Source organism: Blennius ocellaris (assembly GCF_963422515.1).
Source record: "Blennius ocellaris genome assembly, chromosome: 22".
NCBI classification, from domain to species: domain Eukaryota; kingdom Metazoa; phylum Chordata; class Actinopteri; order Blenniiformes; family Blenniidae; genus Blennius; species Blennius ocellaris.
Genome location: NC_137671.1, coordinates 4,579,443 through 4,593,687, shown reverse-complemented (window position 1 = coordinate 4,593,687; position 14,245 = coordinate 4,579,443). Strand labels below are relative to the sequence as shown.

Here is a 14,245-nt window from a genome sequence, read left to right as displayed (position 1 = left end):
CACTGCAGTCACGTACCATTAGCATTAGCATGTGTCCACAGTGGCTGTTGTTAGCATTAGCTTTGAGCCACATTAACTGTCTGCATTGCTCGTAGGTTTAATTAGCATTAGCATGTATTGGCCCTGGAACCAGGTCCAAAACGAGCCTAAAATTGCTCGAAAACTGGGTTCCAAACTGGTCTTCAATTAGCCCGAAACCTGTTTCCGACAGAAACTTTGTCTCGTGGATGAAACACAGTCGACACAATAAATAACATCTGTCGTCGTTTTCCCTTCAGACCTGCTTCACTCGGTTTATTCTTGTCAGCGCTGAGCTCTGATTGGTTGACATCCCGGCCTCCGTCTCATCTGTTGTCAGTGTCACAACTGTTGTTTAGTTTTTTTCCCCTTTATTGCCCCCCCCTACTCTTCATATCTGCCCCTCCATCACTGCTCTCAGCTGATCTTCCAAACTTGGTCATGTTCTGAGTTCTGCAGCCGAACGCTTTAGACGGTGTCCATCACTGCAGGGAAGGAGGAGGTGGGGGGGGGGCTTTACTGTGTTTCTATTTTAGCCAGGCGCTCCATCAGACGGCTCTCGCTCATGGCTGGCTGCAGGAGCTACTTGCGAGGACTGGCCGTCTGCGTGACGGTGCTGCTGCTGGTAAGATAACGTGGTGACGGAGGGAGAATAACCAGTAACGCCGCGTCGTCGCCAAGTCTCTCACTTCATCCCCGGTTTCCTTCCACTTGCTTGTCATTTGCTTGTTTGTTTAAAATGTTTTATTTTAAACATAATTTTATACAGGTTATTTTTTTTACTCTAATCTTCAAGTCTTACTTTGTGATCTTGCTGCTCATTTCATGTAATTTCATGGAACGTTTGTTTATTTTTGTTTTGTGTCATTTTGCTCGTATTATTTCCTGTTTTCTACATGATTTTGCTTATATGTGTAAATTGAAAAATGTACATACTTATAGGTGAAGAAATTGTGTGTTTGTTTTACTTCATTTTTGAGTCTTGCTGATCTTGCTCTTTATTACGCCAACGAAAGTGTTTCTATTTATTGGTTTGTATGTCAACATGTAAGCATTTTACCAACTTTTCGCACAAACTACGGAACGAATTGCATGAAATCTTCAGGGATGATTTGCGTTCATCATGCAGTGGCAGCAAGGAAGCCGCCTGCTAGCCGCCTGCTAGCCGCCTGCTAACCGCCTGCTAGCCGCCTGCTAACTCCACTCTGGCGCTAATGTCTCGGTTTGGCAAGTATCCAGAAACACCAGTGTAGGTTCACTGACTCAGGCCAGCAGCTACTGCTGCGAATGTTGCGTTTAAGTGCATCACGTAAACTAGCGCGCTGGACTGTCTGCGGGCTTCGCAGCAGGCGCATGAGGCACAAAACAGTGCTATGTGCAGGAATTTCCAGCAGTATGAAAACAGATTTGCGAGAATTGTTGAAAATATGCACAATCCCCATGTTCCTGCAGGGAAATTCTTGCCCTATTACAACGTGAACACCCGCGACTTATCAAATGCGGCTTATATATGTTTGCTTGATTGTTTTCCCTTTAAAAATGTTTGCGGGTGCTGCTTAAATTCAGGTGTGAAAATACGGTAGCATTGATATGATTCATCAATTTATTATTTATCGATTTATTGGTTTGCATGTATGTGTGTTATCAACATTTCACAACAACTATCGACCCGAATTGCACGAACGTTTCAGGGATGATTTGTCTTCATGCCGGGACGGTTCATTAAAATTTTAGAGAGTGATCGGGTCAAAGGTCAAGGTCTAGGTCATGAAAAGTTCCAAAAGGATTTTCCTCATAACGCGGGTCAGTTTTAATCCGATTGATGTTAATATAGCTGTTCTGTTTTCAAATCCCTATCCTCTGTTAAGTGATATGATGCAGTGAGGTCATTACCCTGGTTGGCGGTTGGGGGGTCAAAGGTCAGGGTGCGGGTCACACAAAAATGTGTAAAACGTGTGTCCATCAGTGTCAAACGGTGACATTAATAATACATTAATAAATTAAAGGACCATGACAAATGATGGAAGGAGTGGCGTGGCGGATCAAATAACCTTGTAATCCATTGGTTTCCATGGTGACGAATGTTATGAATCTTGTGTTTTGTGGACATGATGAGTGTTTTCCTGTTTGATGATGTAGAGTCGTCTGCTGACGGGATGCCGGGCGTCTCCCTGGGGGGGGGCGGCACTTTCACAGGAATGTGCTTCTCAGACATTTCCTCCTCGAGAGAAACTCGACAAACAGTTTGGTCTGATGCAGCGTCTGTCCTTCTCGCCGCCCGCAGGTGTCCGGCGTGGTGATGATCGGCGTCGGCTTCTCCCCGATCGACGGAAACCTGCCAGCAGCCGAGGTCAATGCAACATGAGACACAACGATCTTTTTCCTCCCCGGCGTTCTTAAAAAAAAATTGACATCCACATGTCACTGTGAACATGGATCAACAAGGTGTAGTAGATGTGCCAGGCCCTTGGGTGGCGCTGTGACTCATCAAATACTCAACAAAAACACAACACAGTCCCTAACAACACCACCAGCCTAATATATCCCAGAATAATGGCATTTAAAGTCCCACTAACCCAAACTCACGTTTCAGACTGTGATCATCTCCATGATTGCTACAATATTATTGATGGTTAGACACATAAATACAACTGATTGATAATAAATGCAAATCAGAAATTTAATTTACAGTTTATACACAAATATGCAAGCAGGACTGGTTTCTATTTAGGATTATGATTTTATTCTGGTAATATTGTTGAAAATTAGCTATTATTTTCGATGTGTTCATATCACAAAGAATATACCTCTGAATTTAAGTTTGACTCACGAGTTTAAGTATTTTTGGGTCCAGTCAAATCGTAAAAAAAAAAAAAAAATTCGTTTCACACTGGAAAAAAAAGGGGTAAAAGAAAAATTCAGTGTTTAAAAAAAGGTGCTTTCACGCCAGGATTGTTCGGGGACTTGGTTTGATCGGGGGAGGGGGAGAAACGAGCAGCTGATGTAATTGCGTTGTCCAGGCGGTTTGGTCCGGTCTCTCAAATCCCGGACAGTCCTGGTGTGACAGGGTCCTTCAAGTCTTTAAAACTTCCCTTCATGAACCTGTATTGATGTGGTTGTTTCATGAAAAACTGCAGACTGATGGATTCCGGTGTTTTCCAGTTGTTCGATCAGCTGTCCAGCAGCGACGGTCTGTTGGTCCTGCAGGTCTTCGGTCCGCTGACGGTCATTCTGTCGGTTCTGGGAATCTGCGGAGCGTCGCTGGACCTCAAGCCTCTGCTGCTGGTGGTGAGACGACCTCCACACCTTGACCAACCTGAACCCAAACACCTTGACCATCCTGAACCAAAACACCTTGACCATCCTGAACCCAAACACCTTGACCATCCTGAACCAAAACACCTTGACCATCCTGAACCAAAACACCTTAACCATCCCGAACCAAAACACCTTGACCATCCTGAACCCAAACCCCTTGACCATCCTGAACCCAAATGCCTTGACCAACCTGAACCCAAAAACCTTGACCAACCTGAACCCAAACACCTTTAAGAACCTGAACCCAACCACCTTGACCAACCTGAACCCAACCTGAACCCAAAAACCTTGACCAACCTTAACCCAAAAACCTTGACCAACCTGAACCCAAACACCTTTAAGAACCTGAACCCAAACACCTTGACCAACCTGAACCCAACCTGAACCCAAACACCTTTAAGAACCTGAACCCAAACACCTTTAAGAACCTGAACCCAAACACCTTGACCAACCTGAACCCAACCTGAACCCAAACACCTTTAAGAACCTGAACCCAAACACCTTGACCAACCTGAACCCAACCTGAACCCAAACACCTTTAAGAACCTGAACCCAAACACCTTTAAGAACCTGAACCCAAACACCTTGACCAACCTGAACCCAACCTGAACCCAAACACCTTTAAGAACCTGAACCCAAACACCTTGACCAACCTGAACCCAACCTGAACCCAAAAACCTTGACCAACCTGAACCCAAAAACCTTGACCAACCTGAACCCAACCTGAACCCAAACACCTTCAAGAACCTGAACCCAAACACCTTTAAGAACCTGAACCCAAACACCTTGACCAACCTGAACCCAACCTGAACCCAAAAACCTTGACCAATCTGAACCCAAAAACCTTGACCAACCTGAACCCAAACACCTTGACCAACCTGAACCCAACCTGAACCCAAAAACCTTGACCAACCTGAACCCAAACACCTTGACCAACCTGAACCCAACCTGAACCCAAAAACCTTGACCAACCTGAACCCAAACACCTTGACCAACCTGAACCCAAACACCTTGACCAACCTGAACCCAACCTGAACCCAAACACCTTGACCAACCTGAACCCAAAAACCTTGACTTTCTCCGTGGAAGCAGATGCAAACACAACTTTTTAAAAACAATCCATCTTTGTGTAGACACACAGTCTCTGTAGAAATGAGGGAAAACACGATTTTTTTGAAAATGCTCCGTCCCCGTGAAAACAGGTGAAATTGTAATATTTTGAAAACGCTTCCTCTCAGAGTGTCATGACTCCCAGTCCACATTCTCCCGGGACTTGGTCGTTTTATAGTTGACAGTCACCTTAATAACAATCCAACTTGGTCGTCTGTCCAGAAGAATGTTCTTCCATTGTTAATGTTCAACGTATTATTTCTTGCGTCTCCACTCCGTAGTTTGAACATTTTTATCAAATCCTGACGACGATAGCTAAACCAGTACGAGTGTTTTTGTCTCTTCCAGTTCTCCACATTGATCTTTGTGGAGTTCGTGGCTCTGATGGTCGTCGCCTCACCGCTGGTTCAGGTTCAAGCTCAGGTAAATAAATAATATCACTGCTGCCCCCTGCAGGCCACTACGTGTACTGCAGATCAAATAACAACACAACTGCTTTTTTTAACAACTTATTTGCCAGGTCCTGCTAATGCGACTGAGAATCCCGAGAAGTCCCGAACGGGTTAATCCGTGTCTGTTTACGCTGCGGAGGCTCGCCTCATAAACTGTCTCCACTGTTTACGCCAACCGATCCCAGTGTGCGGCTGTGTGTTGTCGCGCAGATGGACGGCGCCGTGGACGAGCTGTTCCTGAACGTCACCCCCCTCCACAGAGCCGACCGGGACGTCCAGAGCGAACTGAACAAACTCCAGACCTCCGTAAGAGACTCCACCAAGACAAACCCCACAAAAACTACCAATTGTGAACAAGTGAAAATATCGACATTTAACCGATTCACCCTGAAAGAAAATCTTCTCAAAGAAAAAGTATTAAAGCCACGAGAATCGTCTTAAATGTTTTTCCACAATCGAGATCTCGAGTGTAGAAATGGGAAGTTTCCATCTTTTTTTTCGGCGACTGAACGTTTTCAAAATGTTCCAATGAAAATTTTGAGCTGATTTTGCAACCGTAAGTAATTATTTTTTTTTGCGTTGGTTGACGAGCCTCCAGGTTTCATCGGATTTTCTACGTACAAACTTTCAGTAGGTCTTTAGCTGAGCAGAGGACTGACTATCAGATTGTCCATAAGTGCGTATTTCTTTCTAGGATTCCTGTTGTGGTTTGCGGAGTTTTGAAGACTGGGACAATCAACTTCCTGCTTCTTGTTTCTGCACCCCTCCCGTCCCCCCGTCCAACCTGGAATCCAGGTAACAACAACTATTGTTTTTGTTTTATTGTCGTTTTCTGCCATTTTATTTATCTATTAATTTATCTATGGATCGGCTTGTATGTATGTATTTTGCCTACTTTTTATGAAAACTTTTCACCCGAATTGCTTGAAATTTTCAGTGCTGATTTGTCTTCATCCAAGGATATGAGCGACCCGTGTTTACAGTTTGTGATTAGAAATGGATGCGGTGAAAGCCGCGCTTGTTTTTTTTAATGTTTTACATTACGTTCTAACTAATTTAAAAAGAGCGCCGCTTCTATACCGGTCTGAACAAACGAACTGCGTGCCATTATCGCTGAAAGAACAGGAAATGGCTTGTGCCGTTCAGGACGTCGTGGGTTTTTTGTTTGTTTTTTTCCAGTTACACTGCCCCCTACAGGTTTGCCATGCTCACAGTAGCACTGAAACAGGTTTGTATGTAGGTCTGTGAAAATGAAGATTTATTTTTTTTTAAAACAAGGAAGTATTAATTTATTTAAAAACCCCGGCTACGTGTAAATGTGGCCTCTTGTCTTTAGACTCTAGCCCTGAAAGACAAAAGCACAAACCACAATTTTTCATGGTTGCAGTTTCTGTGAAGTGTTTTTTTTTTCCCCTCGCAGCTCTCGGCCGGGGAACTCCAGCTCCGAGGGCCCGTGTGCAAAGGTCGGCGCTGAGCTCCACGCTCCGGCGTCACAGCGATTGGAGACGCTATGGGTTCACGCCACGGTGAGCGTTGACTGGATCTCACGCTCTCCTCAACAACATTCTGCTCTTAAAGACCATCAGGAACTCATTTCTCACTTGGGGTTACACTTGTACGCAGCCCTGCGGTCCCATCCTGAAGAGCTACGTGGGTTTTCCCATCAAACTGAGGATCGGAATCATTTCGGCCTTCGCCACAATCACGGTGAACAAACGGCTCCAACCAAACTAAGACATCTTCTAAGTTCTTTAAACTTCCCAGAAAGCTTTTGAGCATCTTGAAGGGAGTGAAAACAGTCTGTAGGAACTGCCAAATACTGACAAATGCATTATTTTTCACAAAGAAGATCCAATTGTGTCACTAAGGTGTCTTAACAAAAATAGAAGAACTGTGATTCTTAATCGAAGTGTTTGACGGGATTCAGAGTCTGTGAGTGTTCAGGTGTGGTGTGTGTTTCAGGTGGCGGCCATCGCTCTGTGTCTGGCGTTGGGTCTGGAGGAGTACTGGAAGACGCCGCCGGTGGAAACCACGGTGGACGACTTCAACAGAGTGAAGTACCAACCCAAACCGACCCAGACCTGAGACTTCTCCAGAAATTCACTAAGAATTCTCCAAGAATTGATCAAGAATTCTCCAAGAATTTTACAAGAATTCACCAAGACTTCTCGAAGAATTCTACAATTTTCCAAGAAATGTCCAAAAATTGATCAGACTTCTGCAAGAATTCACCAAGAATTCACCATGAATTCTCCAAGACTTCTCCAAGAATTCTCCAAGAATTTTCCAAGAATTCTCCAAGAATTTTCCAACACTTCTCCAAGAATTTTCCAACACTTCTCCAAGAATTCACCAAGACTTCTCCAAGAATTCTCCAAGAATTTTCCAACAATTCTCCAAGACTTCTCCAAGATTTTTCCACGAATTTACCAAGAAGTCTTCAAAAGTTCTCAGAGAAATCATCAAGAGGTTGTCAAGTCTTCATCAAGGCTTCTATAATTCTAGAAGATTTCTCAATGCCTTCTTCAAGACTTCTTCAAAACTCATCCAAGACTTTGTCAAAGACACTCTTGTGTCTTTCATCTTCAAAGTTCGAACACATGAATGTTTGGCTCATGAGACAAAACCAGTACTCTGACTTTTCTTGTCTCAACAGGCGTTAAACAAGCGACTCCGGTTGTGAAAGGTAGACGAAAGCCAGAAACACGTGAAGCTGCCGACAGACGACCGAGGTGGAAGTGAGAAGAAAATTAACTCTTGCAGTTCCAGCCTGTAGCCACTAGATGGCAGTATAGACATGAAGTGAGCAGCTGATCAGTGTGTATTTGAAATGATGGAAACTCAATCCCCCCCAAAAAACATAGAAAATGTTTCAAAAATTACTGAGTTATGTAAAAGTGATAAAATAAGTTAAAATCTCAAATTATTGTAAAAAAAAGAAAAAAAAAAAAAGAAGTGCTGATTATATTTTGTGTTTACCAGAAAAGCAAAGCTGTATTTTAAAAAGATGAACTGATATCTGCTGATTTAATGATGCGTTTTATTTTTGTAATATTCAGTTTGAATGTAACTTGGTCCAACTGAGGGCCGAAACACAACCGTTTGTTTCCTGGCTCACTTTTAAACATGTTTGAGACGTCGTACACATTTTGTCTCTTGATATTTGTGAGACCCGTGTGTTTTTTTTTTTTTTTTTTTTTTTTTGCGTTTTCACTTGAAACTGTTGCGAAGACGACTTTGTGTCTGACTGCCGCCCTGATGCGTTTCACTTGTGCCCCGAGTGTGTGATAGTCTGCACCTGGTGACTGTTTATGGTGGCTGTCGGGCGTCTTCACTTTGTTCTGAATTGTTTTGGTTTTTTTTGGTTCTTTGCACATCAATAAAGTGACTTCCTGTTTCACCAACGAATAACGGCCGATGTCTGGAATCCACCTTCCTTCAAAAGGTTTGCCTCGATAGGAGTTGCTACATCTTTTAAACCACTTTTATTTCATTATAACTTAATTTTCTCCATTTTCAGTCACTTTTCTCTTTTGTTGCAAACTTTGTTTTTTCCCCCAAACAAAATACAATCACACATATGAATGAAATTGAATTATTGGCTAAGATAATGGAGGAGGTGAACACTAATAAGTAAAGAAACTAAAAGAAATACATAAAAATTAAAAAAATAAATAAATAGTGGTAATAAAAATACACACGCACACTTTTAATGTCAAATTATCATCAAACTCTCATGAAACAACTTTTGATTTTTTTTTGTCAAACTGATGATTTTGTGCTTCCCCCCCCCCCCCCCCCCCCCCCCCCCCCCCCCCCCCGTGTTTCTGTCCAGATTCAGTTCCAAACCGCTTAACCCCCATTTTCTACAGTGTGAAACTTTTCTCTTGATTAACTTTCTGTTTCCAGTGAAAGCGTGTGAACTGCCAAACTTATCGGTGCAACAGGAGCCGTCATCACTTCCTCTTGACGCCGTAAGGTAATCACTCCACTTTGCTGCTGCTTTTCTTTTTTTTTTTTTTTAACTCCCAACTTCTCCTTTATAAAACCGCCACCGTTCACTCAGGTTGTTGAGGATTGCTTAATTCTACTTCTACTGGAAACTGGGCTTCAGTTTGCTCTTTAGTCCATCTCAAGAGGCTCCCTGAAGCCTGGACAGGAATTGTTTTTTTAGGTTCTCGTCGCACCAGTCGTTTTCCAAAAGGACTCTCAAACTCAAGCAGGTTTTAAAACGGCACTACAATTGGAAAAGTAGCTAAAAACACTGAAAATGGAGGGGGAAAAAAATGGTAAAACAGTTAATAAAACAAACAAACCCCAAAACACAAAATTACTGAATAAAGAAAAACAAGCTCAACTGCTTCAAAAAGAGCAAAGTTTAAAAGCTGAAATGTCAAAATTGTCCCAGGAAGAAAAGAAAAGAAACAAAAAACTGCTAAAAAAAATGTAATGACATTTTTCCAGTCTGAAATTGTAATTAAAACTTCAGAAATGGAAGATTTTGTACATATAACAAAACTATTCATAAGACTTTTTTCCATCTTATTTTGAAGGATCAATGTGTTTAGACCCAGCAGGTCGGTGAACATGGTCTTGTCATAAGATTTCTACGCCTTGACGAAACTTTGACCTTGTAGAGACGATCCAGACGAGATTTCCTGCATTCTTTTTTGTTTTTTTAAATCTGCCGTCTCGCCCAGAATTTGCCCTTCAGGCCAAAGAAGAGCAGAGGCGTCAGTTTCCGCGGGGTTTTGTCTGAACTTGAAGTGAAAAGTAAGTACGGTGTGAGTCAGTTCTGCACGGTTCCCACAAGGAACGTTGGGAAGGTTCTAGTCTCTCCAAAAGCAGGAAGCGGCAAAACAACAAGAAATTCCACATATTTACTGGAAACCGTTTAGATTCACTTCATCTGCAGTGAGAAACGAAAATACAAACCAAAGAGGAAGGAAAAAGAAGTACATATCTTTAATTTTGGAAACAAAAGCTGGAGATTTAAAGTTCAAAGTGATAGATTTTCAATGATAGCATCAATTTTTTCCATAGTTAATTTTTTTTCAGTTTTAATCACAAATAGTTTTTTTTTTTTTTTTTATTTGCATTATTTGTCTTTTCGTCAACATTTTTAAAGGATTTTCTTCATTTTAATCATTTAAATTGTTTTATATTTTTTCATTTTCTTTAGTCGTCTTTTTGTAATCAACTTTTTTTTTCTTTTTATTACCACTTAAAGTGTTTTTGGGGGATTTTGCATTGTTTGTCCCCACCTTTTTGTTTTTTTTTTAATTTAAATTGCAATCCTTTTCGTTTACAATCATGTTCTACATTTTTTTTTGTTCACTTTTGATCACTTTGAGTATTTTTGGTCCATCTTCAGTCGCTTTCAAAACATTTTTTTTTATTTCGTAAATTTTTTTTGTTCCCAATAAGAAAATCTTGTTTCAAAAAAGAAAGTCGATAATCCTGGTCTCCACCCACATATCAAAACACTTCTCCAAGAAAAGGTCACACAGCAGGCAGGAACACGTCTGGATTGTTCAGAAAATTAGCCAAAGTTCCTTCAACACTGAAGGCAGGTTGCATCATAGACAGATTATAGGGCGACGCCTCAATCTGTGCTAGAGGGTAATCAAGCATCGCCGCCATATTGGGTGAGGCAACTCACTTAGGCAGCAGCAGAGAGCATCTTCCTCCTAACATCCAGATTATAGAGCATCTTCCTCCACTAACATCCAAATACTAGAGCATCTTCCTCCTTGAACATCAGATTATAGAGCATCTTCCTCCAAACACCCAGATTATCGAGCATCTTCCTCCACTAACATCAGATTAGAGAGCATCTTCCTCCAAACACCCAGATTATAGAGCATCTTCCTCCACTCACATCCAGATTAGAGAGCATCTTCCTCCTAACATCCAGATCATAGAGCATCTTCCTCCACTCACATCCAGATTATAGAGCATCTTCCTCCTAACATCCAGAGTATAGAGCATCTTCCTCCACCCACATCCACATTATAGAGCATCTTCCTCCTCTAACATCCAGATTATAGAGCATCTTCCTCCTAACATCCAGATTATAGAGCATCTTCCTCCACTAACATCCAAATACTAGAGCATCTTCCTCCTTGAACATCAGATTATAGAGCATCTTCCTCCTTGAACATCAGATTATAGAGCATCTTCCTCCAAACACCCAGATTATCGAGCATCTTCCTCCACTAACATCAGATTAGAGAGCATCTTCCTCCAAACACCCAGATTATAGAGCATCTTCCTCCACATACATCAGATTATAGAGCATCTTCCTCCCACTGACTGAATCCAAGAGATTTCTTCTGTTAATCTTGAACCGAATGTTCGATTTATTTCATTTATGTTACTATATAAAAAGGAACAAAGCATTCTGGGAAAAAATAGTTGTCCAGCAAATGCTTAAAAAACACAAGTAAACACTCGTCTGGCGCTTCCTGTCCACGTTTCTGTCGCTGAAGAAAAACGCCAGATTATCGCTAACTTCATCTGTCGACAACAAACACAGAGGAGTTGAAATCCCGCCAGTTGGCGCTGAAGGGTTTTGGCGTTGGTGTTTGTGTGGCGGAGGACATGGGAGGAAGCCGGAGCTTCACATCAACCAGATAATTCACTTACGCCTCCATTTCCTCTCCGTTGTTCGAATCGGAGCGGCTCGTTAACGAAGATGGACGAGACACTGAAAACAGCCGCACTAACGCGATTAAGCACAGACGATGTGAGATAAACCGCCAGGAGCTCGTCAACGTTCGATGGAACAAACGTCAAGTTCATTTTTCTTTTATGGCCACAACGTGCGGCAGAATCGTAAATTTTATGTCTTAAAAGAAGTGTTTTTGTCTTTGAAGACGTGTATTTTCAAATTAAAATATTTAACTTGAAAAAAACAAAACAAAAAACTTTATTTCTGCCAAATTGAAAAAAAAAAAGTTTTTTTTAAAAATGGATTCCAAAGTGGAACTTTTGGAAAAATGCTTCATGACTCCATGTAAAAGGGGGAAATGCAACTTTTTGTAAAAATAGCTTTGAAACTGGAAGTTTTTGAAAATGCTTCGTCTACATATAAACAGGGGAAAACAGAACTTTTTGTAAAACTGCCTGTCTCCATAAAACAGAGGAAATGTTTTGCAACTTAATAACACAGCTTTTTGAAAACAGTCTGACTCTGTTTCCCTGTAAACAGGTGTAACTCACAACTTTTTGAAAACGCTCCGACACGCTCCCTGTGGCAACAACACAACTTTTTGAAAATGGCTTCTGAAGTGGAACCTTTTGAAAACACTCCATCTCCGTGTAACGGGGGGGGGGGGTCAATGCAAATTTTTGAAAATGCTCCGGCTCCGTCTCCTTGGAAACAGGCCAATACATACGTTTTTGAAAAGTGGAACTTTTTGAAAATGCTATCTGCGTACATGTGTGCGTGTTCTCGTTACAAAAACGAACAAACGACCCCTCGTGGCCTGGCATGCTCACCACATCGTTTTTTCGAGACACTGCTGCTTCCGTGCAAACGGAGCCTGAGCACGGCGTCGTTTGGGATCTTGCGGGGAGGAAAGGGCGCCGGTGGAGTCGTTTCCTCGGCGCTGATGAATGTGGAGGAGGTTCATGTAAACACACTGACGTCTGTGAGTCTGTGGCTCTTCATCAAAATCCTCCGCTCGCCGCCGCCGACTCCTAATGTCATCGTCCTGCTTTCGCTCGGTCTGGAAGCACAAAGCAAGAGTCCACCATAGGGCCGCGGTAACCATGGCAACCGTATTGATCACAGCTACGATCCGAGCTGACGGCCAACAGCAGCTTACTGCTAACGTTGTTTTTGTGTAATTTCATTAAATGATTAAATCTTGACGCAATGTCCATAATTTAATGAAAATATAGAAGAAGCACATCAGACAAAGAGAAGTTTGGGTGTTTTCATAGTTTAATTTATTTGCTTTAATAGTAATAATGCTAATATTAAATATTTTTATTATTTATTTGTGTTCTCCTGACGCATCACAGCTTTGTAGATTTACATTTGATAAATGAGTTTGTCGGCTGTTGCTATAAATTTGACTGCTCGTGCTGAATTCCGCTTTTTTAAATCGACTCCAACGCCAAACTGGAGCCAATAAAAATGTACAGTGTCCATTTTGTCTCGGGCTTACACACGAGAAACATTACAACACGAAGACTACCGCATGTGTGTGTGTGTGTGTGTGTGTGTGTGTGTGTGTGTACATTCTTTTCTATTTACAGTTGCGCTGCTCTGATGGAACATTCCCTGATAAGTGAAGCCTCTTTATCGGAGCCGCTGCTGTCGGGGAGACGTTGTCAGCTGAGCTGCTCAACACAACTGGAAGTTCCTGAATGCCCCTCGATGCATCGCGGAGAGCTTCTGACTCCTGTCCATCATCGTCACAACGACAACAACAACATCAACACCTTTTCCACTGATTTCCCTCTCTCTACATCAATAACCAGAAGGGCTCCTCATCTGCTTTTCTGACAGGAAATGTACAAGTTTTCGAAACATTTCCGAGGTCAGTTCACCCAAACGTCAACCTGAGTTAGTCGGAGCCTTCACTTTCTTCTGGTTTGTTTGAACACGTGTGACTGTGTCTGAAGGCTTTCTGAGTCACGGTGAACCTCAAGGCGGAAGCTTCCAGGAAGAGACGTTTCCTTAGTGGTTCACTGCACCAGATACACCCGTAAAGCATCGCAAGGTTGGGCAATCGCAATGTTGGGCAATCGCGTTGGCGAACTGGGCCACCAATTGGGGTCTTTTTTTTTGCGTTGGCGTCTGTGTGCCCCGTGTCCCTTCTCGTCGTCTCTTTATCGGGTGGTTGCTGAGAATTGATTCCCTACCCGTTCACATGTCCAAGTTGACTTGAGCAGGACACCGAACCCCAAATCGATGGATTGATTGGTTGTTGCACGGCAACCGCTTCCATTGCCGTGTGATGAAACAATATAAAGTGCTTCAAGCGGTGGGAAAGCTCCATGGAGTTGCCGCACAGTTTAATTTCCGCCAACTGCTCGCAAAAAGTGAACGTGCGTCCTCTGTGAACGCTCCCCTGACCTCTGGTCCCCCTTGAAAATGTTGATGTCGGTTCTCACGCGAGGGGGCGGGGCGAGAGGACGCGACGGCGAGCACCAGTCAGGAGGAGCTGAAAGAAAAAGTTGGAGAAGATCTCACGAACAGACGTGTCGTCGAGAGATATCTGGCCTGAAGGCTCGTGGCTACCCATTAGCCACAAACTAACTAGCCTAGCCACTATGGGCTAAAGTGGCGGACCAATCAATGACTCATTTTTCTTCTGCGCTTCCTTTCAGGT

The 14,245-nt window shown here is 42.6% G+C and overlaps 1 protein-coding gene across 1 annotated transcript; it reads left to right on the top strand.

Moving 5' to 3' along the window:
* Positions 1-583: 583 nt before the first annotated feature.
* Positions 584-8,420, top strand: LOC308146341 (uncharacterized protein; the record flags this gene model as incomplete). The annotated part of the gene is made up of 9 exons (XM_080518112.1): positions 584-643; positions 2,303-2,368; positions 3,181-3,306; positions 4,795-4,869; positions 5,109-5,204; positions 5,593-5,693; positions 6,319-6,424; positions 6,522-6,605; positions 6,861-8,420. 9 exons carry the CDS (start codon positions 584-586, stop codon positions 6,981-6,983), a joined length of 837 nt encoding a protein of 278 aa, XP_080374238.1. The 3' UTR covers positions 6,984-8,420.
* Positions 8,421-14,245: the final 5,825 nt, after the last annotated feature.